This window comes from Camellia sinensis, chromosome 15 (assembly GCF_055761805.1).
Source record: "Camellia sinensis isolate YWXY chromosome 15, ASM5576180v1, whole genome shotgun sequence".
Classification (NCBI taxonomy): Eukaryota; Viridiplantae; Streptophyta; class Magnoliopsida; order Ericales; family Theaceae; genus Camellia; species Camellia sinensis.
The window spans coordinates 134,566,479-134,589,840 of record NC_138975.1 but is presented as its reverse complement, the minus strand read 5'-3'; the positions used below and the strand labels follow the sequence as shown (position 1 = coordinate 134,589,840).

The 23,362-nt window shown below is 32.8% G+C and overlaps 2 protein-coding genes across 5 annotated transcripts; one reads left to right on the top strand and one right to left on the bottom strand.

Moving 5' to 3' along the window:
- The first annotated feature begins 1,163 nt into the window (after positions 1 to 1,163).
- On the top strand, positions 1,164 to 8,156 carry LOC114311805 (uncharacterized). 4 transcript variants are annotated; one of them, XR_003646639.2, is made up of 4 exons: positions 1,164 to 2,745; positions 3,470 to 3,547; positions 3,653 to 3,737; positions 5,470 to 5,903. XR_003646639.2 is itself a non-coding variant. In XM_028257970.2 (3 exons), the coding sequence occupies exons 1-3, from the start codon at positions 2,182 to 2,184 to the stop codon at positions 3,656 to 3,658; spliced, it is 648 nt and encodes a 215-aa protein (XP_028113771.1). In that variant the 5' UTR covers positions 1,266 to 2,181; the 3' UTR covers positions 3,659 to 3,999. The 4 variants fall into 4 exon arrangements, 1 of the variants encoding a protein (XP_028113771.1); XR_003646638.2 differs by lacking the exon at positions 5,470 to 5,903 and adding an exon at positions 7,649 to 8,156 and having other exon boundaries at positions 1,209 to 2,745; XR_003646640.2 differs by lacking the exon at positions 5,470 to 5,903 and adding an exon at positions 4,655 to 4,734 and having other exon boundaries at positions 1,395 to 2,745.
- A 3,718-nt stretch (positions 8,157 to 11,874) lies between these two features.
- On the bottom strand, positions 11,875 to 18,207 carry LOC114311807 (uncharacterized). Its single transcript, XM_082909004.1, has 6 exons — positions 17,994 to 18,207; positions 14,558 to 14,983; positions 14,390 to 14,470; positions 14,174 to 14,302; positions 13,683 to 14,085; positions 11,875 to 12,132 (listed from the first exon to the last, which is right to left on the bottom strand). The coding sequence occupies exons 2-5, from the start codon at positions 14,975 to 14,977 to the stop codon at positions 13,684 to 13,686; spliced, it is 1,032 nt and encodes a 343-aa protein (XP_082765130.1). The 5' UTR covers positions 14,978 to 14,983; positions 17,994 to 18,207; the 3' UTR covers positions 11,875 to 12,132; position 13,683.
- Positions 18,208 to 23,362: the final 5,155 nt, after the last annotated feature.

Below are 23,362 nucleotides of genomic sequence, written 5' to 3'. Positions count from 1 at the left end.
ATTAGGTCCACAATCTATTCTGTTGTAGTCTAAGGTCCCTCACCCCGTACCCTTATATTACACCTACCGTCTGCTTGGAAGAACTCAATCAAAGTAGTGACATTTTTGTGGCCCTGGGGAACGGAGTCGGCTTCGTTGGCGAGAGGTTTCTGAGTAGTTTATAAACAAAGTTGCCTCTTTATCTTCCTCCAACCTAGTTTGGAACTCTGCAGATGAAAGTTTGCATCGATGAAGCTCTAAAATCTACTCAAGAAGATAGATCGCCACCGCCGGTGTCAGTCTCCTCCTTCCGCTCCCGATCTCACTTCTCTTTCCACTGTTACGCTATCTTTCACCAGGTCTCTCTCTCTCTCTTTGTTGTTGCTTATTTGAAATTTCTATTATATATATATATATATATATTTATGGTAGAGCCTTGATCTTAGATGCTTTTTTTCTTCTCTATACCTTTTGGTTCAACTGTTGAGATCTAGAAGCCTTGGATGTAAGTTAAAGACCATCTAGAGAGAAATCCAGTCATGATACTACAGAGAATGTAAGTTATCAGTCATGTAAGTTAAAGACCATTTCTCCATATGTAAGTTAAAGCCTTGGATGTAACTGTTGAGATCTAGAAGCCTTGGTATAATAATTTCTCTGGAGAGAAATTATGAAATCCAGAAAAATTTGGTTAAAATACAGGCAGAGAATCCAGAGAATTTCTCTGGAGAGAAATTTTCAGAAATTTTTCTGGAGAGAAATTCTCTGGATTGAATTTTCTCCATCAACCACTTCTCCAGTCAGTCAATGCATCAGAGAAATTCTAAGAAGGATTGGGCCAGAAAAATCTGAGAAGAATTGGACCAAAGAAATTCAAAATTTCTCTGGACTCAGCCAATGCATTAGAGAAATGCTAAGAAATTCTAGGAAGAATTGGGCCAGAGAAATTCTGAAAATAATTAAACTTTCTAGAGAAATTTGGTCTGAAATTTCTCTAGATCAATTTTCTCTGGACTGAAATTTCTCTGGACCAATTTTCTCTGGATTGAAATTTCTCTGGATCAAGGTTGAGGGATCTTAGGCATTATGAAAATATTGTTGAGGGACCTTAGATATTATGAAAATATTGAATGTCCTTTATGCTATACAACCTTAATATCAGAGATCTTAAAAAAAAAAACCCAAAATTATATTTATATTTTTGAGATTTAGGTTTAATACATATCATCTCTTGACTTTTAAAAAATTATACTAGCTCCTATTTTGGGTTTAATACACATTATCTTGACGTTTAGAAAATTACACTAGCTCCTATTTTGGATTTAATACACATTATCTCCTAACGTTTGAAAAGTTACACTAGCTCTCTATCATTATAATTATTTAGACGGAATAAAAATATTGAACTCATGCATTTTTTTTTCTTATTTTGTTTTACTTCCTTTGTTTTTTTTTCCCTTTATTTGTTTATTTTTTCCAATGTAATTACTTATATTTTTCTATTTATTGAGTAATGCTAAGGATTCTAAATATTTTATTAAATATTCTACTAAATGTCTCACATATAAGTGTGGGACTCACATGAGATCTACATAATATGAGTCTCATACTTATATGAGACATTTAGTAGAATATTCATTAAAACATTTGTTAAAACATTTGAGACCTTTAACGTTACTTATTTTTATTAGAAGTTATTATTTTTTATATAAATAAAAATTTATAAAATAAAACTATTAACACAAAAATAGAAATATAATATAATTTTCACAACGTCGAGAATTGAAATATAATTGGACTAACATCAGAAGTGTCCGCGTAATTTATCCAAAAAAAATAAACAGATAGTATATATTTTTGGAATTAACAAGAACTCACTTGGCCATAGAAATCCTAACGTTACACGGACGTTAAAACCTCTCTCTCTCTCTCTCTCTCTCTGTCTCTCTCGTTCCTATATATACTTCCCGGCGATTTTCATAAAAAAAAAAAAAGAAGGTAAAATTTATTTTCTCCTTCTCTTCCTCTGAATCAAAACTCCAAACATGTAATTCAATTCATATCACACAAAATTTCTAGAGAGAGAGAGAGAGAGCAAGCTTTGCGTTCTCAAGCTCTGCAATTCAATGCTCTTCTCTTTCTAAATAGAGTATTTATAGACAGAGAGACAGAGAGACAGAGAGAGAGAGAGAGTAGAGGTTAATGGGTAGAGAACCAGGGAGATCGAGGCCTCTTCACAACTTCGCCTTGCCCCGCTTGAAATGGGGCAACCAGAGGTTCCTCAGATGCATGAAAATCGACAATTTGGGTTCCCAATCGGACGGCTCCAAAACGATCAAGCCCAGATCTCCGTCGAATGTACCGCCGATTATCGACGGTGTTGACGATAGCAACGGAATCGAGGCGGTCCGCGAGAAGCTCATGTTCGATCTCAGAGTCGCCGCCGATGAGATCAAGGACTCCATTCTCGAAGAGAAGGAGCTCGAGGATTCCAATTCGGCGGCGCGGCCTTGGAATTTGAGGACTCGGAGAGCGGCTTGCAAGGCCCCCAACGACTCCGGCGGCGGAGGAAAGGCGGCAACCGCAATGACGATGACAACGCAGCAGATGCAGATTGTTGTGGAGAAGAGAGAGAAGGAACCGAGAGCTAAGTTCTCGATTTCGCTTTCTCGAGAAGAGATTGAGAAAGATTTTCTGGCGATGGCTCGGATTAGACCGCCTCGAAGGCCCAAGAAGAGACCTAAGATAGTTCAGAGACAAATAGATGTAATACAATCTTTATTTACGCTCTCTTTTCTCTTCAAATTTGAGTAAAAAATTCTTTAAAATTTTGATATCATATAAAACACTCCAATGTTTACTCTTTGTTGTTCTTTTTTTTTTGATCAAATCCTTTTAAACAATTCTAAATTTATCCTAAAACCTCTTTTAATCATTTTTTATATAAGAAAGTCATCTCCAATGTTGAAAATTTGGTGAATGATTTGGTTCATACTTGATTTAGTGAAAAACTTGTCTTTGAGCCATTTTTTCATCAAATTTGAATTTGATAAAGAAAATAAAAATAAATTCATGATGGATTGGAGATGCTTTAAGAGCAAATTCAATTAGTTTTCACCTTTTGCAATTCAATTAGATGTAAGATCATCTTCAATCCTTATTCTTTTTTTCATCAAATTTGAGTAAAAGATTGTTGAAATTTTGATATCATATGAAACACTCCAATGTTTACTCTTTCTTTCTTTCTTTTTCTTTCTTTTCTTTCTTCTTTTTTTTTTTTCCATCAAATCCTTTTAAACAATTCCAAATTTATCCTTAAAAACCTGATGATGGATTGGAAATGCTAACTCTAAGAGCAAATTCAATTCGTTTCCACCTTTTGCAATTCAATTTCAGGAGCAACAATCCATCCTCTTCTTCTTGCCTTTTATATAGATGTACAGAGTTAATTATTGAGTTTGTGCGAATCTGATTTTTTATTTCTTTGCAGGCAATTTTTCCGGGTATGTGGTTGACAGAAGTAACACCAGATACATACAAAGTTCCTGAAGAACCCGAACCAGGGAAGGTAACATTTTCAATTCTTTTATCATTTTGTTTGATGACTTGTCCATTTTGTTGTGAATATTCAGATTATTAGCCTTGAATTTATTTATTATTATTGTTTGTGCAGGGGTAGAGATGAAGGGTTTGATGATTTATAGGAGTTTCTGATATTCGGATTGCTGACTGCTGGTGCAATGTGACCTAAATTAATGGTAATAACACACCGTCTATGTAAATTTGGAATTCAATAAGAATTAAGGTTGAAATTCCTGATGATGTGTTGTACTAGTTAGATTTATATTAGATGTTAATTTCATTAATTAATTTTGTTGGTTTATTCTTCTGGTTTTTAGAATTTATAAGTTTACTGGAGGATACATAGAATTCTAGATGGAAGATAGAAAATGTTGATGCACTTTGCGTGTTTTATAATCTTATAAATGAATTTTTTTGAAATCAAATTCACTGCAAAAAGCTGAATTTATCATTTGTGTAAAGATAAAGATTTTCCTACTGAGGATTTGATGTTCTCTGTACCTAATTGTTGGTTTGCTGGTCCATTTGAGCAATATTTAAACAAGAAAGAGGAAATTCAATGACTGAATGACTTTGCTTGTCTGTTACACTAGCTGGAACTGGGTTGCTGATTTGTTAACTTATCATGAAATTATCTTTGGATTTTAATATGAATCTTGATCACAATTCAAGTTGATGTTAATACTGATTAAGAACTGGCTTCATCAATTTTAAAATATTTTCTCGTTGTGCTTTGTTGCACTAGCTGGAATGCAGTTACAGATTTGTCTTATTCTAGCAACAAGTGAGTTGCTTATTAGTTCTTTCTTAGTATTATTTAGCTTTATTTGGATTTTAATACAAAACTTGGTCACAAATTTGGTTTTTAATACCAAGAACTGGCTTCGTAGTTGGAATGGGGTTGATTTTTGTTTTACTGGAAAGAGCTATTTTTTAGTATTGTGCTTTATTTTTTTCAGATCTAATTTTTTATTGGTATGACATGCAATTATCCTGGTGTCATGAATGCTGTACAGTCAGTGTAATAGGTTTCAGCATGTTGTACTCAATTTTGTTATCATCAACGCCAACATATAGAAATTGCATTCAACAGCATACAAATGGCTGAAGAAAGATTAGAGCCAGTACAGATGACTACATGCTACTTATCAATTCCATTTGTTGCAACGTGAAGACAAGCTCTAAGGCCTCGTTTGGGAACAGGCTAATTTAGTAACTTTTTAGCTATTTGTCTAAAAAGGTAGGTAAAAAAAACTTGTATGTTTGGGATGACTTTTTGGCTAATTATGAAAAGATGTGCAAAAAGTAGAGAAAAAAGACAATCTTTGACTTTTTGGTATGGGTTGTTGGCTTTTTGACTAATTTAGTAACTTTTTGGCTAATTGGCTAAAATAGCCTCTTGCCAAACGAGGCCTAAATCTTGCATGGGTGCTGTTTGCACCTACTCAGTGACCTAAATTTTCTCAGTTGTATTAGTTTCGTATATATTCCAGAATCAGAATGTTGTTAGGCACACTCAACACAGCATTTTGTAAAGATATCTCAACAAACAGTTGTGGTTCTAGGTTCTTCCGTTTTTAGATTTTTCTTTGTTTTCATGGTTTGGCCTAAAATATGGTGCAAATGCTTAGAACTTTGAGCTTAGTTTCATAACATTTCTAGTTTTTAGGCATCAAGAGAGGGATCTGCAGAATTTTCACAAATCTCTTCATTTATGCATCCCTCTTGAGTATGTTTTCTTGCTATGGATCGGTCCCATAAGGATTCAAGTGGTTGAAAAATATCTTTTGAGCTAATATAGGTCCTAATTTTTCATTCTCAAAGAGGAAGAAAAGAGGACAGGGTCCTTTCCCTTTGGTTGTTTATTGCTATCTTGTAACATGCATATTTTCTTTTAAATGTTAACAGAGGAAATGGTGGGAGCCATATAAGTATTAAAGAGTCGATGAACCCACAAATGGCCAATATCTGGTAATACAGATATTCAGATCTTACTTGGGTTTTATGATTTCATTTACATTATCAAAAGGCCAACCACAATATCTGTAGTTTGAATTACCGTGGTCTCAATTCCATTCTTAAATTCTTCAGTTAAAAAATGTCAGCTTGTACACTACATTTCAAAAGAGTGTGACATACTCCAATGTGCATATGGGTGAATTTTGTGATGCCTGAGTTTTGAGTCTTATCACTGCATCATGATGCAGTTCCTCCCTCTATTTGGAAGGTGTCATAAATTAATGTGGTGTAATAGTAATTATGAAAGAGAATTAATTATGATTTTTTATAATTCTTGTAATCTTTTGTGGTGAAAAAATTTATATCATTTAGTGATGTGAAAATTTATGTCATTTTGTTATTAATATTATGAATTTTTGTAGTGCAAGTACAAAAAAAAGACACCATATATATCATTTTAAAGATGTTTATTGCAGCATTTTCCTTTGTGATGGCTGATAAAAAAAGAATGTATAACTAACAAAGCATATTGTGTATATGTATGCAAAGGCATTTATCTTCACTGTTGCGATGGATGCATCAATATTCATGTATTTTATTTTTATTTTACTTTTGGGTGCGAACATTTGACAAAGTGAGGCATCTTTTGTTCTCAGTTTCTTGGAGATGGAGTGGCTCTGATGAATTAAGTAAAAATCTCACAATCAAAGATACATATAATATGGCCAAACCCAAACCAATGGACAAGCTTCCATCAAATATTTGATGAGTATATATGCATTGGCATTGCTTTCATTCCCTTTGTCCTCTTTTATATTTGAGAGACATGATTCCCCCATCATATCTCTTTTCTTTTCTTTTCTTTCTTTTTATTTATTTATTTTATTTCCTTTTTCTGATAAATAAAAAAACTAGCATTCTGGGGCAGTTGGTTGTATATTAATATTGAAATAGGATTATTTAATTTCTTCGCATGCATTTTGGACCTTAATTTTACTCTTCAGTCCTCCTCCTGGACCATCAGATTTGGTGTAAACTACTTGGGCCCCTATTCCCATTTCCCCTCCTCTTGTCTCATATTTGATATATGGAAAATGAGTTGGAGCACTAATTAGTAGTGCTACCACTAATGATGTGGCAGTGGGTCCCACCTACTGTCACAATGTTTTTGTGTTTTTTTTTTTTTTTTTTTTTTTTTTTTTTTTAAAAGTGGGTGCCAACTCATTAGTGGTGCTTTAGAGCACCACTTTTAGTGGGATGTAGCATTGCTGTTGATATATATAATTGCTGAGGTGTCAGTATCAGCGTTTCCATGAGCCATGAGGTGGGTGTGTTGTGGTGTGGCGGCCATCGTATATGCATCTCATGGTCTTAGTATGCATATGTGTCTTCAACAATAATGGTTATGTTTTGGTCGACATTAGATTGTATCAGTTGATATATAAGTCTCAAATTCTGATGCATATGAATAGCTGATATATAAAATCTTGATGCATAATAAGTTGCTTGAGCGCACTGTGTTGATCATCATGCTGCGCACAGTGACACTGTGGATGGCTGTCTTCCAACCTCCCAGATTCATACATTTTTTGATTCCACAATCTGTTCCAACCCTTCCTTACTGGTCTGTCCAAAATAATTGCTAACAAAAAAAAAAAAAAAAATACATTAGCCAATTGTCACTGACAGGAATTTGGTTATCATGTTCACAAATCTATAACTACATAAATTTTGGCATAAATAGTTACAGATTGGAAAATAGGGAGAAAACTGTTTATGTATAATATTATTCTCACTACAACAAGTTGGGTCTTGAATGGTAATTTTTTTTTTTTCAAAGAGCTAATTTCATCACTATAGATATTTATGAGGAAATATTTTCCTTGCCGATTTCGTCATTAAATGATTGTCACTAAAAAGCGCCGTAAGAAAAAATAATTTCGTCACCAATGAAATTACTTTAGTGACAAAATTGTTTGTCATCAATAAAATAACATTTTGTTGCAAAAAATTTTCATTTTCGTCACGAAATAGTTATTTAGTACCGTATTTATAACTTTAGTTGACGAATGAATTTGTCACGGTTAACACCATAAATCTGCAATTTTCATTATTTATATAATTGCAGGACATGTGGCATCCTCCTACTCATTTGGAGGTTATGAGAAGTTATGAAATATGAACAAATGATGGAGAATGTGGAGGATCATGGAGGAGAATGTGGAAGAACATGGAGGACGAAATAGAGAACATGGAGCATAAATTGGAGGTTAAAGGAAGTTATGAAGACATGGAGGGACATGTGACGTTGTGAGAATGAAGATGGAAGAGTGAGTAGTTTTAGGTGGTTATTGGATAGTTATTGCTGGAAGTTTTTTCTTAGAAATATTTGTCTATAAATAGCCATTTATGGCTACATTGTAAGGATCCAGACTTAGATCCAGAAACCAATTTATTTTACTTCGTATTTTCTTCCAGTTTTTACATTTCTTGTTCTTTACATTTTCAGCACTTCAATTCATGTACTGCACTTCATTTCCTAAGAGTAGTTTCAAGTAGTCGTTACTGTAAACCTTCTCAAGGCTGGGTCATTTCATTGTAAGTTTCTATTTACTCAATGAAATTCAGTTTCTGAATTGTTCTGTTGTTGTTATTTCTTATAAATTTCTCCCAAAACAAGTTACCAGTAAAAGTCTTCTTCATTGAGGGTGAAAGAATTTCAACACAATCGCTTGATAATTGGCTTGAATTTAATCTGTAAGGATTTTTCAATCCTTGCTGGCATGCTCGCATTTATGATATTTTCCTTTGTAGAAAAAAAAAAGCCAATATATATTTTTTGGCACGCCCAGTGGGACTATTATAATAGCTAGACATAGATGACAAGGAGAAAATGAGCACCTTGAAGAAGGCATAAAAGAAGAAATGACAAACAAATTGAATTTTGCTATTCAAATTTGTCAAAATGAAATACATTAGCATGAAAGAAAAATTTTGGATCTTCAAGAGGTGATCCATTTTCTTGATGAAATAAACTTTCATCCCTTACAATATTATTTGGTAGAAGAAAAAAGACACCATTTAATTGAAGAAATTCATCAACTTGATTTGGAAATTTGCCAATGGAATGATGAAATGTCAACTCTCACTACCAAGTCTTTAACTGAGGCTTTAATGGCCGAAATTGGTGAATTTTTTGAATATGTTTCCATGGTTGAAATAGCAAAAGTAAAGAGTTGATTTCATCAATGGCTCGGGGGGTTCAAGAGCCCATTTTTAAAGAGCCAAATTATGAAATTAACATAACGAAAGAGCATGTTCTTGAGCCAAATTTGGTTAAGGATGATGTTCCATGCATGGCTCGGAGAGTCCAAAAACCAATTTTTGGAGAGTCAAGTCATGAAAATAACGTACCTATTGGGAATTTTCATAAGTTATTAATGGCTAACATGGAAAAACAGTCCACTTTGCCAAATAATTATGAAAATCAATTCAGCGAAAATCATGTTTTTAAACCAAACATGGTCAAGAATAATGAACAAGCCACTGCTCATGAATTCAAATTTTTGACATTTTTCGAAGTGTCAAAAAGTATGAATTTTCATGGTCACACTATACCATGACTTTTGTTGTTTAAAATCTAATTTGGATTTGTGGATCACATCAATCGTTGACTTTGATGGAATGACTAACAAATAATATTTCGTTATTGCAATATATTAGGCCAAAAATATAGTTATTAGTTAATTCATAAAACTATCACCATTTGGTTTTGTGGTTACCTCGAAGCATGTCCCAAGACACTTCGAAGCATGTTATTAAGAACATGTAAGGGTTGTTAATCCAACTATTTGGATTTGGTTCGAAGAGATGTCGTGAGCACTCTCAAAGAACGACTTTGGTCCTTTAGTAACATATGTGATTTTCGAAGGGTAGTTTTGTCATCAACAAATACCTTCGAAATGTAACATAGACCGAGAAGGCTTTCGAAATGTGTACCTCCCTTCAAATATATGTAAAATGGTAATTAATTAATTGTTAAATAATGCCTATTTTTGGCATGATAATTAGCAGCTTCACTGATAAACATTTTTATAGCCATTTGTTAAATAAAAATATAACTAGAATTCTATAAAAGTTGGTTCAAATAACAACGGTTTTGGTATCTTTGAAGAATTAATAATTGGTTCGAAGCATAAAATTAATATTTTCATTAATTATGTATGAACCAGAACATACAAAATTTGAATAACCACAATGTTGGCAAAAGTTGTTTCGAAAGCCTTTTTGCCATAATTTTGTAAGCTTCGAAGCACTCCGTGTTGCATCAACAACAGCTTTGAAAAAACAATATTGGTGGTTGTGAACCTTCGAAGTTGGCCAAAAGTTGCTTCAAAAGCCTTTTTGCCATAATTTTTTAAGCTTCAAAGCACTCTGTCTTGCCTCAACAATAGCTTTGAAGAAACAAAATTGGTGGTTGTGAACCTTCGAAGCTTTACTGAGTATTTCCAAGGATGTAATTCGTCCTTTGTCAGCGACACCTTCGACCTTCGAAGGATATTATTTAGCATGTGTAACAACTTGTTAAGGTGAATCATTGGCTTTGCCTTAAAATTATGAGGTTCTGAATGATTTTAAGTGCAAGCAACATCAATCTACTTCAAAAGGTTCCAAGTTTTTTAAGTGTTTGAAGTACGAGTAAAATAAAATTGTTTAATTTCCTTCAACGGATTGATGCTGATTCAAAGTACATATATAATATTCCTTCAAGGCATATATATATATATATATATATATAATTTGAGATATCTAATCATAATTTCATACTCATTCGAAGCACTTTATTGATATTATTCGAAGCACTTTGTTGCTTAGATTAGTCATGTGCTTGGTTCAGCCATTCAAAAATTCAAGCAAACATCATTTTTAAGGGCTGAGGGAGATAATATTAGCACCATAAATCTGCAATTTTTATTATTTATATAATTGTAGGACATGTGGCATCCTCCTACTCATTTGGAGATTATGAAAAGTTATGAAATATGAATAGATGATGGAGAATGTGGAGGATCATGGAGCATAATGTGGAAGAACATGGAGGACAAAGTGGAGAACATGGAGCATAAATTGGAGATTAAAGGAAGTTATGAAGGCATAGAGGGACATGTGGCATTGTGAGAATGAAGATAGAAGAGTATGTAGTTTTAGGGGGTTATTGGGTAGTTATTGCTGGAAGTTTTTTCCTACAAATATTTACCTATAAATAGCCATTCATGGTTACATTGTAAGGACCCAGACTCAGATCCAGAAATCAGTTTATTTTACTTCGTATTTCTTTCCAGTTTTTACATTTCCTGTTCTTTACATTTTTAGCACTTCAATTCTTGTACCGTACTGTACTTCATTTCCTAAGAGTAGTTCCAAGTAATCGTTGCTATAAACCTTCTTAAAGCTGGGTCATTTCATTGTAAGTTTGTATTTACTTAATGAAATTCAATTTCTGAATTGTTCTGTACTTGTTATTTCTTATAAATTGTAAGGATCCAAACTCAGATCTAGAAATCAGTTTATTTTACTTCGTATTTCCTTCCAGTTTTTACATTTCCTGTTCTTTACATTTTTAGCACTTCAATTCTTGTACTGTACTTCATTTCCTAGGAGTAGTTTCAAGTAATCGTTGCTGTAAACCTTCTTAAAGTTGGGTCATTTCATTGTAAGTTTGTATTAATTTACTTAATGAAATTCAATTTTGAATTGTTCTGTACTTGTTATTTCTTATAAATTTCTCCTAAAACAAACCACCAGTAAAAGTTTTCTTCATTGAGGCTGATAAAACTTCAACACAATCGTCTGATAATTGATTGACAATTATAAATTCTGTAAAGACTTATTGATCTTTGCTGGCATGCTTAAATTTACACTATTAACCTTCGAAAGCGAAAAAAACCAATAGTCACACATATTGATCATTGATGAGGAAATAATTTCGTCATAATAAAATGTAAAGTTGATGATATTTTTCGTCTCCAAAAGTCATTCATGGGTGACTAAATATATTTCGTGACAAAAATATATATACTTGACAAAATTTTTAGTCACCAAACAACAAAATCAATAAAACACTTTATATATAAACTGCAATAAATTGTTACAAAAATATTTATTAGCGACAAATAATCACTTTGTCATAATAACAAGTACAAATGACAAAAAAAATTCATTACTGAACTTGTTCCACATTTTATATTTCAATTTAAATTATTATTTCACAAATATCCCTGCTCATATTACAATAGCCTTTTAAATGTATTAAGAAATCCACTAGCTATTATATACTACTCCACAAAAAAATTCACTAAACAATTTATATTATAAATGAAAATATATCCATCAAACAAATTTAATAATAACCCATTAAGTATAATAAAAAAAACTATCATAGCAAATTTCAAAATGAACTAACGTAGAGTCCACAAAAAAAAAATAAAAATAATAATAATAATAACGCTCAATCTTGATTTGAAACTAGAACTAATATCAATTCAGGAAAAAAAAAATTCAACAGTTGATCTTGATTTGCGAGTATGCTTCCAAACGTCATTAAAAACCAATCTGCAAAGAAAATAAACAAGGAAAACATTAATACATTATCAATTACATCTAAATTCATATATAAATAATTTTATTTTATAAACCAATTTAATAGAAATGCATATAACAATCCAAAACTTCAAAGAGTTGAGGTGATCCTTGATGATAAAGCAACACGGATCACATAAGATGCCAAAAGATTGCAAGAATACCATATATCACCATCACTAATGCCAAAATATATATAATAGCTCCAAAATATAATGTAGTATTGAGGTACAGTTGATTCACGACAATGGGTCGATGACTTCTTCAATGAGGTAAATTTGATCAGTGAAATTCAACACAAGAACCTTGTAAAATTTTTGGGTTGTACCATTGAAGCCCCTCAATGCCTTCTTGTTTATGAATTTGTACCCAACAATAGCTCCAAAATTTTTTATTTTTTATTTATAAACATACTCATGATTTTTTTGGCTATTACTTTGGTTTTTAATTTTGGCTGCTTTTGGCTAAAGATAAAAAATACTGAATTGTTTAAATTCTGGCTTATTTTCATCTTTTTGCGATAAAATACACATTTTTACAATTCTTCAAATATTTAGAAGACCCCATGTATCATTAGATTTGTGTAATTGAACTCAATTGTGTAACTTGCATTGTTACACAAATTAAAGGATCATTGAATTCACTCAAAATTGCAATTATAGATGTATTCATATAATCATAGCACATAACAAACCACACAAACATGTTTTCCTTTTGCCATTCATCTACTTATATGTTTTAAGAGTTTCCAAAAAACTCTTTAACTATTACTGCTTTTAGCATCAACTTGTCTATATGAGATTAATCCTACTCCCTTATGGAGTTTCACATGACTATAATCCGAAACTTGTAACCATTTTTTTTTTTTTTGGCTATATTATAATTGACAAGAGCATATAAAGCAAAAGCTGAGATATCCTTGCACCTTTTTTCAATTGTATCTTTAAGTGGCGACGCCCTTTTATTCCATGCAAATAAGAACAAGACTCAAATTCTACGTTGGAAGCAGCAGTTCGACATCATATTGGGAATAGCAAAGGGGCTTGCATATCTCCATGAAGGTTCTCAAGTGAAAATTATCCACAGGGACATCAAAAGCTGAGTTACAGGGACATCAAAAGCTAGCGAATAATAGCTCCAAATACTAGCTCTATCAATGTCAATACAAATTGTGTACTCAATGACTCTAGCTTAACAATCAGAAGTTCCTTTCTACATGGCAAGTCCTATTAATCACATCACTAACTTAGAGTAACTCCAACACTGCCTAGCAAAAATACACAAAAAAATAAACACAGTTTTGTCTCTACTTTGGTTAGTGTGTATTTTAACTAGGGTCATGCTAAGTAAGAAGTAACTAATGAATCTATTTTCATTAAACACAACTTGAAACTTGTTAAATCTTAGTTAATAATTAGTCAAACTACTCTGCTTTAACTAGTATATACTAACCAACATGAGAAAAATAAAAAGATAAAACAAGCGCGACTTACTAAAATGAGATATACAAGTTCATGGGATACCTCATCCTCTAAATTGTCCTTTGAAACCTTGCTTCTTAAGAAACTCCATGATGCTTGATGTCATGTCCAAATGCTCCTCAATTGACTCATTCATCTTTCCTATCACATTATTTCGTGCTTGAATTTCCTCTTTTTGTGCTTGAATTTCATGTTTTTGTGTTCTAATTTCCTCTTTTTGTGACTGAATTTCCTCATTTTGCTCTTGTATTTCCATCTGTAGATGCCTCACATGGTCAATATCAATCGAAGCACTGGTAGTCCTGACAGAGAATGAAGGCCTCAACCCGAGTCCTTTAACATATCCCGACCTTGGCTTGAGCAACTTCACAGATAGCTCCTCCGGAGTAGTTGGAACCACATTAGGTTGGGAGCAATGTTCAGCTTGGATCTTTATCATATTATCCTGTCATTAAAAAGAAAAAAAATAGAAAAGTGAATAAAGATACAATAAAAATTGCAATCATCCTAATACAAAAGGTAAATATACATACATAATTCTTTTCGCACTCCGAAGAAATCCATTGCTTTGTGACATCATTAAAGTGTGTGGATTTGTAAACACGTGGCAGCTCTGGCAGTTGGCCCCCATTTGCGATTGTCTGATTTTTTTTGTTCTTCAACTAGTAAGTTAAATAAGAATGATGGTAGTAGAATCATCTTTAAAAAAAAGTAAAAAAAAATTAAAGAATACGCATTGCCTTATGTACCCTAACCGGGAGAGATTTTGACCCACATCTATGCGTTGTCTTCAATTGTTTTCTATTGTCAATGTTAGCTTTTGATTGCTTCTACAAGGAGCAAGTTCCAATAGAAAAATATATATATTAGGAAGACAAGATAATTGTTAACAATAAATAAATATAAGAAAAGTTTACCAGCCAATTGGTATCATTCCACTTCCCTTCAATCAAGTTTTTCCATTTCTCGAGGTCACATTCAGGCGGTGGGTGGCTTCTAGCATACTCCTCTCCCTTAGCACTCTTAAGGTTCAGGTATTTTATTCGTAGTCTGTAGGTGTGGGTGCTCAAGCTCTGTCCACACTTTGATTCACGGGGTTCCCCATGCATGTGCCAGATAGTGTAAGTTGGAATAATCCCATGTTGCAACAAATGAATTTGAACAATTTGAAAATTTTGTCGAACAACATTCACACATTTTCGACAAGGGCACAAAATTTTACCATCACGATCAATAACCGCCATTGCAAAATGAAGAAATGATATTACCCCATCAAAATATGGCTGACTCATCCTTCCATCAACTGTGCAACCTAGTGCAATCCAACTCTTGTCCATGTCTGACTATAATGAGTTAATTAAAGTTAGGTGAATAGGAAAACTTTTATATATAAAATAGATCAAAAATAAAAATTTTAATTAAAAAATAATTTGAAGTTCAATGATTATACCGAGCTATACAAATGACAACCACACATAAATCACACGAGGAAATAGACAAAGCAATTTAACATAAAAAAATTGAATCAGCAGGCTAAATATTTAATTCATAATTTCGCACAAGTTCAACTAGTCATAATTGAAGAGGGTTTTTGACTATCCATTGCTAGTAATGTCTGAATTTACCATAAGCCTCTATAATGATGTCACTAAGGCAAAGTCTTACTTTTTTGACAAGAATCAGTCTGTGCAATTTTTTAATTTAATTTTTTCGATTTTCAGTTCAGTATCGATTCAAACATCTTATGCACCGAACTAAACCAAAACCGACCGCTTCAATATATATTATATTTATAATATATATAGAATTATATAATCTAATAATTTAATGATATTAATAAGTATAATAAATTATTAGCCTTATCATCTCTATAATTTAATTTAGTAAACTCTTATTATATATAATCTTAACTCTTGAAGGGTTGTTCGGGATAATCTAAATAAGTGTATTTTTGACTTTTTACAACAAAAAAAAAAAATATACAAAAAAAATAGGGAGGTGATATAGTTCAAAAAAGACAAAAAGATAAATAAGTAAACTTTTTTAGTGCACCACAAACAAAGTTTCATTGTGAAGGCCTAGTATTTATTATTATTTTTTTGTTTGTATTTTTATTAATCTAGGAAACACACAGAATTTTGATTATCAATTTTCTTCAACCTTAGTGCTCCTCAGGAAGTTTTCTATTCTTCAATTGGACCTTTTTTTAACCCAATAATGAGATTGCTTATCACCTTATGTTGAGTTGGTCGGCTTTCTATAGCATTATGTTGATCACTTTTCTATAGCATTATGTTGATCACTAAAACTATCAAGTTGCTCCATAATTCTAAAAAGAATCTCATCTCGATGGTTCTCAAGAAATATCCCTCTAAAATATATATATATATATATATATATATATATTTTGGAATGCATAGACATGTTTAGAACTTGCTCTAAACAATGGGATCTTTTACTTTTATGCCAAACTGATGTAGCACAAGTGTAGGAATATTCTCCTACTAATAGAGAGGCCAAACTTAACTGGAAAGGGCTATTTAGAGCTGATTTTAATTGGATTCAAAAGGCCAGAAGAATGGTTAAATATGGGGATTTTAGGGTTTTAAAGGTGTAACAAAACATTAAGTGTCTGAAAACAAAAACACTAGGTTTTAGAGGTTGCCTTGGGCACTGAGTGAACAATGCCCATAAATAGTAGCCTTCTGGTTTTGTGTTCTTTTAGCTTCTTCTACTGCTTCAGATATTATGTCCCTATAGCAGGTTGAAGGATAAGAATGTTCCGCAGACTTGTGTAATGGTGTTTTATGAACTCGTTTGTGAATGAAAAAAAATGCATATTCAAGTGGTATTCTGTCATGCTGTGCCAATGTGGATTGTGAGATTTATGACAAACTCACACAAAACACTGTTTTCTTTCATGTTGAATTGATGACAAGACTTGATCGAGTCACCAATTGGGTGTGTGTTTGATGTGCATGCACATCTGTTCTTACACTTCCAAGTATTTTGTACTCGGCAATGTGGATATATTCTATTGAAAAGAGAGAAGTGCCAACAAAGATATTAAATAGCATGTATTACACAAGGAAAATTCAAGAGGTTGAAGCTCATGTTTTTGGGTAATTTCTAAGTTTCCAGTCTCTTATATTCTTTGGGTTTGTCTTTGTTTTTTTTTTTTTTGGAGTTATGAAGCATGGTATTGGCCTTTTGGCCAAAGTATTATAACAGTTGCATAAAAGGAATGCTTTCTCTAGGACCTTTATTATGTACCTTTTTTTTTTTTGGTTTAAAGCGTGGAACTAAACAGCTAAGGGATTATGTTCAAGAAATCAAAACACATCAAACATAGATTTAGCAAGTTCAAGGAGAAATAGATAGCATTTTGATGTTACTCTTATTGATAGCATTTTAATGTTTAAATCTAACTGAAACCATTAAGAATTATAATTGTACTCTATTCTTTTACTCATTTTCATATTTTTCTTGAAGTTTGTTACTTTCTGACAAGAATTTCATATATTTGCATTGGGCAGTAGATCGGAAATCTAAGGCTTTGCTGCAATTTCTACAGTATGTAAATGCTCCCTGTTGTGCTTATAGCCTCAATTGGATGCTCTCAGTGAGGCTTTTAGAAACATGGAAGCCAGATTCTGTACTGGAGGAGAAACTTTGGAGAATGAATTTCAGAAGCAAACATTCAAAATGTGTTTAATGTCACGTATTCAGTTAATTTCTGGGTACAAGATTCATACTCCGGTATATGATTGGCTTGCTTGACAGAAACTAGAGTTCTGTGTTGTAGAAGACATTTCAATATGCAAGCCCTACCCGAGGTAGCGATACCTGAGTTTCAGATACCTATCCTCCATTTTCCACTCTTTTAACTTGCTCAAGAAAAAGTCATACCCAGTGCATAAGGCTCCGTGGGAACCAACTCTCTGGGAAGTCTCAAGTAGCTAAATTGATATACCAAATTGGAAATTGTGAAAAAACTCTATTCATTGAATCATGCACTCATTAGTTGAATTTCATTGAATCATACACTCATATAAAGCAAACTGTGAATAAACTGTGAATACACTCATATAAAGCGAATTGTGAATAAACTCTATTCATTGAATCATACACTCATATAAAGAAAATAACATGAACGAGTCATTAACTTAACAAGTCTATATTCAAGCACTCATTTCTTCATAAGCAGTCCGAAGAAATCATATACGGGACACTGCGTGTCTCATTAGTTTTCCAAATTAGGGAAAACAACGAAACTAGTTATGAAAATTAGGGAAAACAAAGATAGAAAAACAGAGAAATTGAGTGTGAGAGAGAGAGACAGAGGACCCATACCTGAAAAGAGAAAAATACAGAAATAATCGAATAAGCGACGCCGGCGGCACTGACGATTGCTCGGAGGGGAACGCAGGTGACGTCGGTGGCGGCACTGAAGGAGGAGAACGGGTGACGTCGGTGACAGCGCTGAAGGGGGAGAAGGGGGGCCTGAAGGCAGAGAACTTGTGTTTTGCAAGAGAGGGATGAAAAGAAAACTGAAGCATCAAAAAACCAAAAAAAAAAAAGGGAAGGGAGGGGGGACTTGGTAGGGTTCTTTTTTTTTTTTTTTTTTTAAGTTCTCCCTCTAAAATTGGTTCCCATCAAAAATTTTAAAATATTAAAATTGTTAACGATCAAAATATATTTCTCATTATATAATTTTAAAATATTTAAAATCAAATTTAAATATATATATATTTAAAATTATTGGTGACGAAAATATATTCTTCAGTAATAATTTTATAATTGGTGACAAAAAAAATTTCACCAAACATTTCAAAATTTTAGCGTTACCCAAAAAAATTAGAAGGAAAACTTTTGGTGGCGAAATTTAATTTTTTCTCACTTAAAAAGAAATATTTATTGACGAAAATAAATTTCGTCACCTATTATTTTTACTTTTTTGTTGTATGTGACAAAATTTTATAATTCGACACGGCTTATTCTTATTTAGTACCGAAATTTATTTTCTTCATTACTTTTTTATCACCATAGGTTACTCAAAGAGCTAATTAACTGGTGTTTTGTTGTGTGTATGTGTGCGAGAGAGAGAGAGAGAGGAGAGAGGAAAACTAATAAACAAAAAAAAAAGGGAGAAAAAGTTAGTAGTCTATTTTTTTTTCATTACCACCCAATATGTCAAAATTTTCCTTCCAAAATTAGTGACAAAATAATTTCCTCACTAAAAAGTCCCAAAATATTAAAAATTATTAGTGACAAAAATATATTTCTCACCAAATGGTCTTCAAATATTTTAAATTAAGTTTCTCAAAATATATATATATATATGTATATAAAAAATTATTGTTGACGAAAATATATTCCTCACTAATAATTTTATAACTGGTGACAAATTTTTTTTTCACCAAAAGTCTCAAAATTTTGTCACCACCAAACAAGAATTAGCACGAAAACCTTTGGTGACGAAACTTAATTTTTTCTCACCTAAAAAGAAGTATTTGTTGACGAAAATAAATTTCTTCACTTATTATTTTTATTTTTTTTATTATATGTGACAATTTTATGATTCGTCACGGATTATTCTTCTTATTTAGTGACGAAACTTATTTTCTTCACTATTTTCGTTATCATAGGTTACTTTTGTTGTAATGTCTCATAGTTTTGTTTATTTGTTTGTTTGTTTTCTGTTTTTTTTTGGGGGGAGGGTTCAATCATTAATTACAAATATGAGAAAAATTACATCAAACTAGATAATAAAAATTCAACAACAAACTACAAACAACGTGCCAAGCCAAACAATCACCAGAAATAACCCAAATTTGGGAAGAAATAAACAACTATATACAACCCCATACTATGGGGAGAAATAATCAATTTTTTGTCACTGGCAAGCAGTGACTCCCTGATCTACCAGATAGAATTGTACAACTCTCAATTGGTTTAACATTATTCTTAAAAGTTAGAGAGGTTTTTTTCTTACATGCGACATAATAAATCATATAGGGAAGAGAATCAAGTCCTCTAATTTTCTTGACATGCAAAAGAATAGAAGGGAAGCCTCAAGCAAAGGATCAAACTCTCTTAACCAACCTCAACATCCCCCTCTTGCAGTCGACATTGCTTGCACACCCCTTCATTTGATCTGAGTTGACTGTATTATTATTCAACACAAGCTCTTGTCTTCCATTCACCTCCAAAATATCTCTGATGTGGGTGATGATCATATAATATTGCTTAAACCAATGTGGCATCACTATCCAAACTAATAAGAAACCAACATGAAGATGGTTATTTTTTATGTACTTTTTACATGACTAAACAAATTTGTATAAATTTAATAATTTTAACTTCTTCCCAAATCAGACATTTAATGGTTTATCGTCCAAAAACGTTACTATCACTATGTATATGCATATTATATATTAAAGATATAGTAAGTGTGACACTCCTATACTCAAGGTCTTAGGCAAGCACTTAAACAGCCTACTCCTCAAGCCAACACCAACTGTGTCTTCTATTATGATTTTACTAACCTCCGAAATATCTTCAATGTGAGGTCATGTAATATTGCTTAAAAAATGCTGCATCACTGTCCAAACTAATTTGAAGAAGATGGTTATTTTAGTATACTTTTACATGGATAAACAAATTTGCATAGATCTTATAATTTTAACTTGCCATCCAAATCAGACATTTAATGGTTACCAATAACGTAACTATCATGATATGGGGAATTAGCTGCCAATGCCATCATGCGGTCCCCAGAAAATCAGAATGAGTGTTGCATAGATACTGAATTAAGATTTAAAGAATGAGAAAATGATGAATTAAGTTTTAGTAAAGATGAATGCATCATGTTATGCTTACTATTTGACTACTGTAGCAGAGTGTTTCTCATAATATAGGGTGATGTATATATGTGTCCAATTAGTCAAACAAATGCTTGCATCATTTCCATCATCAAGCTCATCAATAAACAAGTCAGTTAATGATTTGAGGTTGAAATGTGCACCGTAGATGTGCAACAAAGTATGAAGGCTTTGGCTTCACCTATTTATTTGACACAAAAAAGCGCCATTCTTACAATGTGCACTCTTTAGGGGTGCATATCATATATTTTCCCTTTGTTTATAAAGAGGTTGTGTGGCTAGCTTGGATACCAGGGGCTGGAGAACTTGGTATTTTGAGTCTTGCACCTCAGACTCAGTGTGGAAAGGTAGTAAACAATATGTAAAGTTTTAATGAGTGAATGAATTTAAATGTTTCACCGCAAAACACCACATTATTATGACTTTATGAAAATTCTACTTCTTTATACTATCCATACTTTTAACTAGAACTCACACTGCTTGGTGAGTTGTAACGTTTATAGGACTTTTGATACCAGTTTATATTTGACTCAATCCTTTATTTTATTACAGTTAACTAATATTTACCAACTCTAGTTTTTGTGACTGAGGGTTTAACATATGAAAGCAAATTGCAAGAATTGAGCTATAACACCATGTTAAATTATCACTATTCCCAAAAGCTTAAGCTGTCAGGACTAAAGCTAAACAATTGATATTAAGTCTATCCATCAGAGCTGCCAGCCACTTCTCTTGTATTGTAAGTTTCTCGAGTTTCCAAAGTGGCTACAAAGTTGGATTGTTTTCTTTTTTAATTACTCAGGTTTGTTTTGGGAATGATATGAATCTTCTGAATTTCCATGATCTTCTATAATTGTTTATCCCTATCGTGATGGTCCTATGTAGCACATCTCCATCCAATCCAGTCAAATCCAATGTATTTCCTCTTTTGTTTCTTGCATCTGCTTGTTTCATTCATTAAAAGTTTTTTTTGTGTGGCTTTTAATGACAAAGCTAGGTACTACCTTTGTGGGATATCTGTGCAGGCTGTGAGGAATAAATTTGAAGCAGCACCCTGAATTTCAAGTTAAGTTTCTTGCTCCTTTCATCTTCTATTTGCTTCAGATTATTTGAATTTGAAGAAAAATAACTATACTAAAATCAAGGAGTGACGCTGTTTCATTAATGCTTTTTTCATTTCAATGAACTTAAGAAGCATTCTTGGCTGAAGTACTCATTCATATTCAGATGTCATTAGAATTCAGTTTCTTCTTTCTTGGTAATATTTCAAAGCTCTACAGCTTTAAGGCTATGTTTGAATCATGAATTTGAGTGGGTTTTGTCGAGGGAAATGAAAAGTGAATGAAATATAATAAGCTAACAATATTTCTATTTTATTTTAATTTTTTTTCCCACTTTTCTCTTCTATTTTCCTTTCTCTTAGCAAATCCCTCCCTGAATCCATGATCCAAACATAGCTTAAAAGTAGGTTGTTGATTCAAAAAGCCACTTTTCTTTCACAGCTGTGATTCAAGATATCCAAGGTAGTGACAGCTAACAGTTGGATAACAAGTACACAAGTCGTCAACAACATGACCAAGGAAAGTGGTTTCAATGAAAATACAAATACAAAAAAGACCTCAGCATCGGCACAACATTCACCACCAGGGATGGAGAGACAGAAAACCACCGAAAAATTCTGGTGGCAGTCTACAAGATTCAGACAAGATCCAAAAGAAAAAGGAGGTCGCCAATATTGTTCCATTATACAAGCTGTTCTCCTTTGCGGACTTCACTGACTATGTATTAACGCTTGTGGGAACAATGGCTGCTATTGGAAATGGCATCTGCATGCCTCTTATGTCTGTGCTATTGGGAGAGTTAATTGATTCATTTGGACAGACTGTGAACACCAAACAAGTGGTCCATCAATTTTCCAAGGTATCATGTAGCTTAAAACAAATTCCTTGCTAATTTTTTGGAACTCTATTCAATCAAGTTTATGTGTTTGGCATGCTGCTAACATATAAACCTATCTTCAGGTATCTCTCAAGTATGTTTACTTGGCCCTGGGGTCAGGTTTTGCATCATTTTTCCATAAGTGCTTTGGATTTTGTGCCAATTTCTAATCTAGTATATCATAATTACATAGTGTATATGGTTGTTTAAACCAAACCAAGAGAAACTGAGAAACTTATATTTGTTTGGAAAGAGGTGGCATGCTGGATGGTCACAGGGGAAAGACAATCTGCCCGTATTAGAAGTTTATATTTGAGAACTCTATTGAGACAAGAAATTGGATATTGTGACAAGGAAACTACCACTGGAGAAATCATTAGTCGGATGTCGGGGGATACCTTTCTCATTCAGGATGCCATGGGTGAAAGGTTAGCTTATGACACTGAAGACCAAAATTATTAGCATTAATCTGTTATTACAAAAATCAAAATGATACTCTTCTCCTCTCCTTACATGTATTTGCTACAGGTTGGAAAGTTTATACAGCTGGTAGCTTCATTCTTCGGAGGCTTTGTAATAGCTTTGATCAAGGGATGGCTTCTCACCCTTGTCTTGCTATCTTCAGTTCCACCTATTATCATCTCTACTGGCATCATGATTATTATTACAGCAAAGATGACATCCCGTGGACAAATAGCATATTCTTTAGCAGGAACTGTGGTTGAACAGACAATTGGCTCAATCAGAACTGTATATAGAGTTGCTTGAGAAGAATCTAGCATCTCCCCCCCTCTCTCTCTCTTTCTCTCTCTCTCTCTCCTATTATGGAATTATGTTCATGATGATAAACTTCCCCATTCAGGTTGCATCATTTACAGGGGAGAGGCAAGCTATAAATAA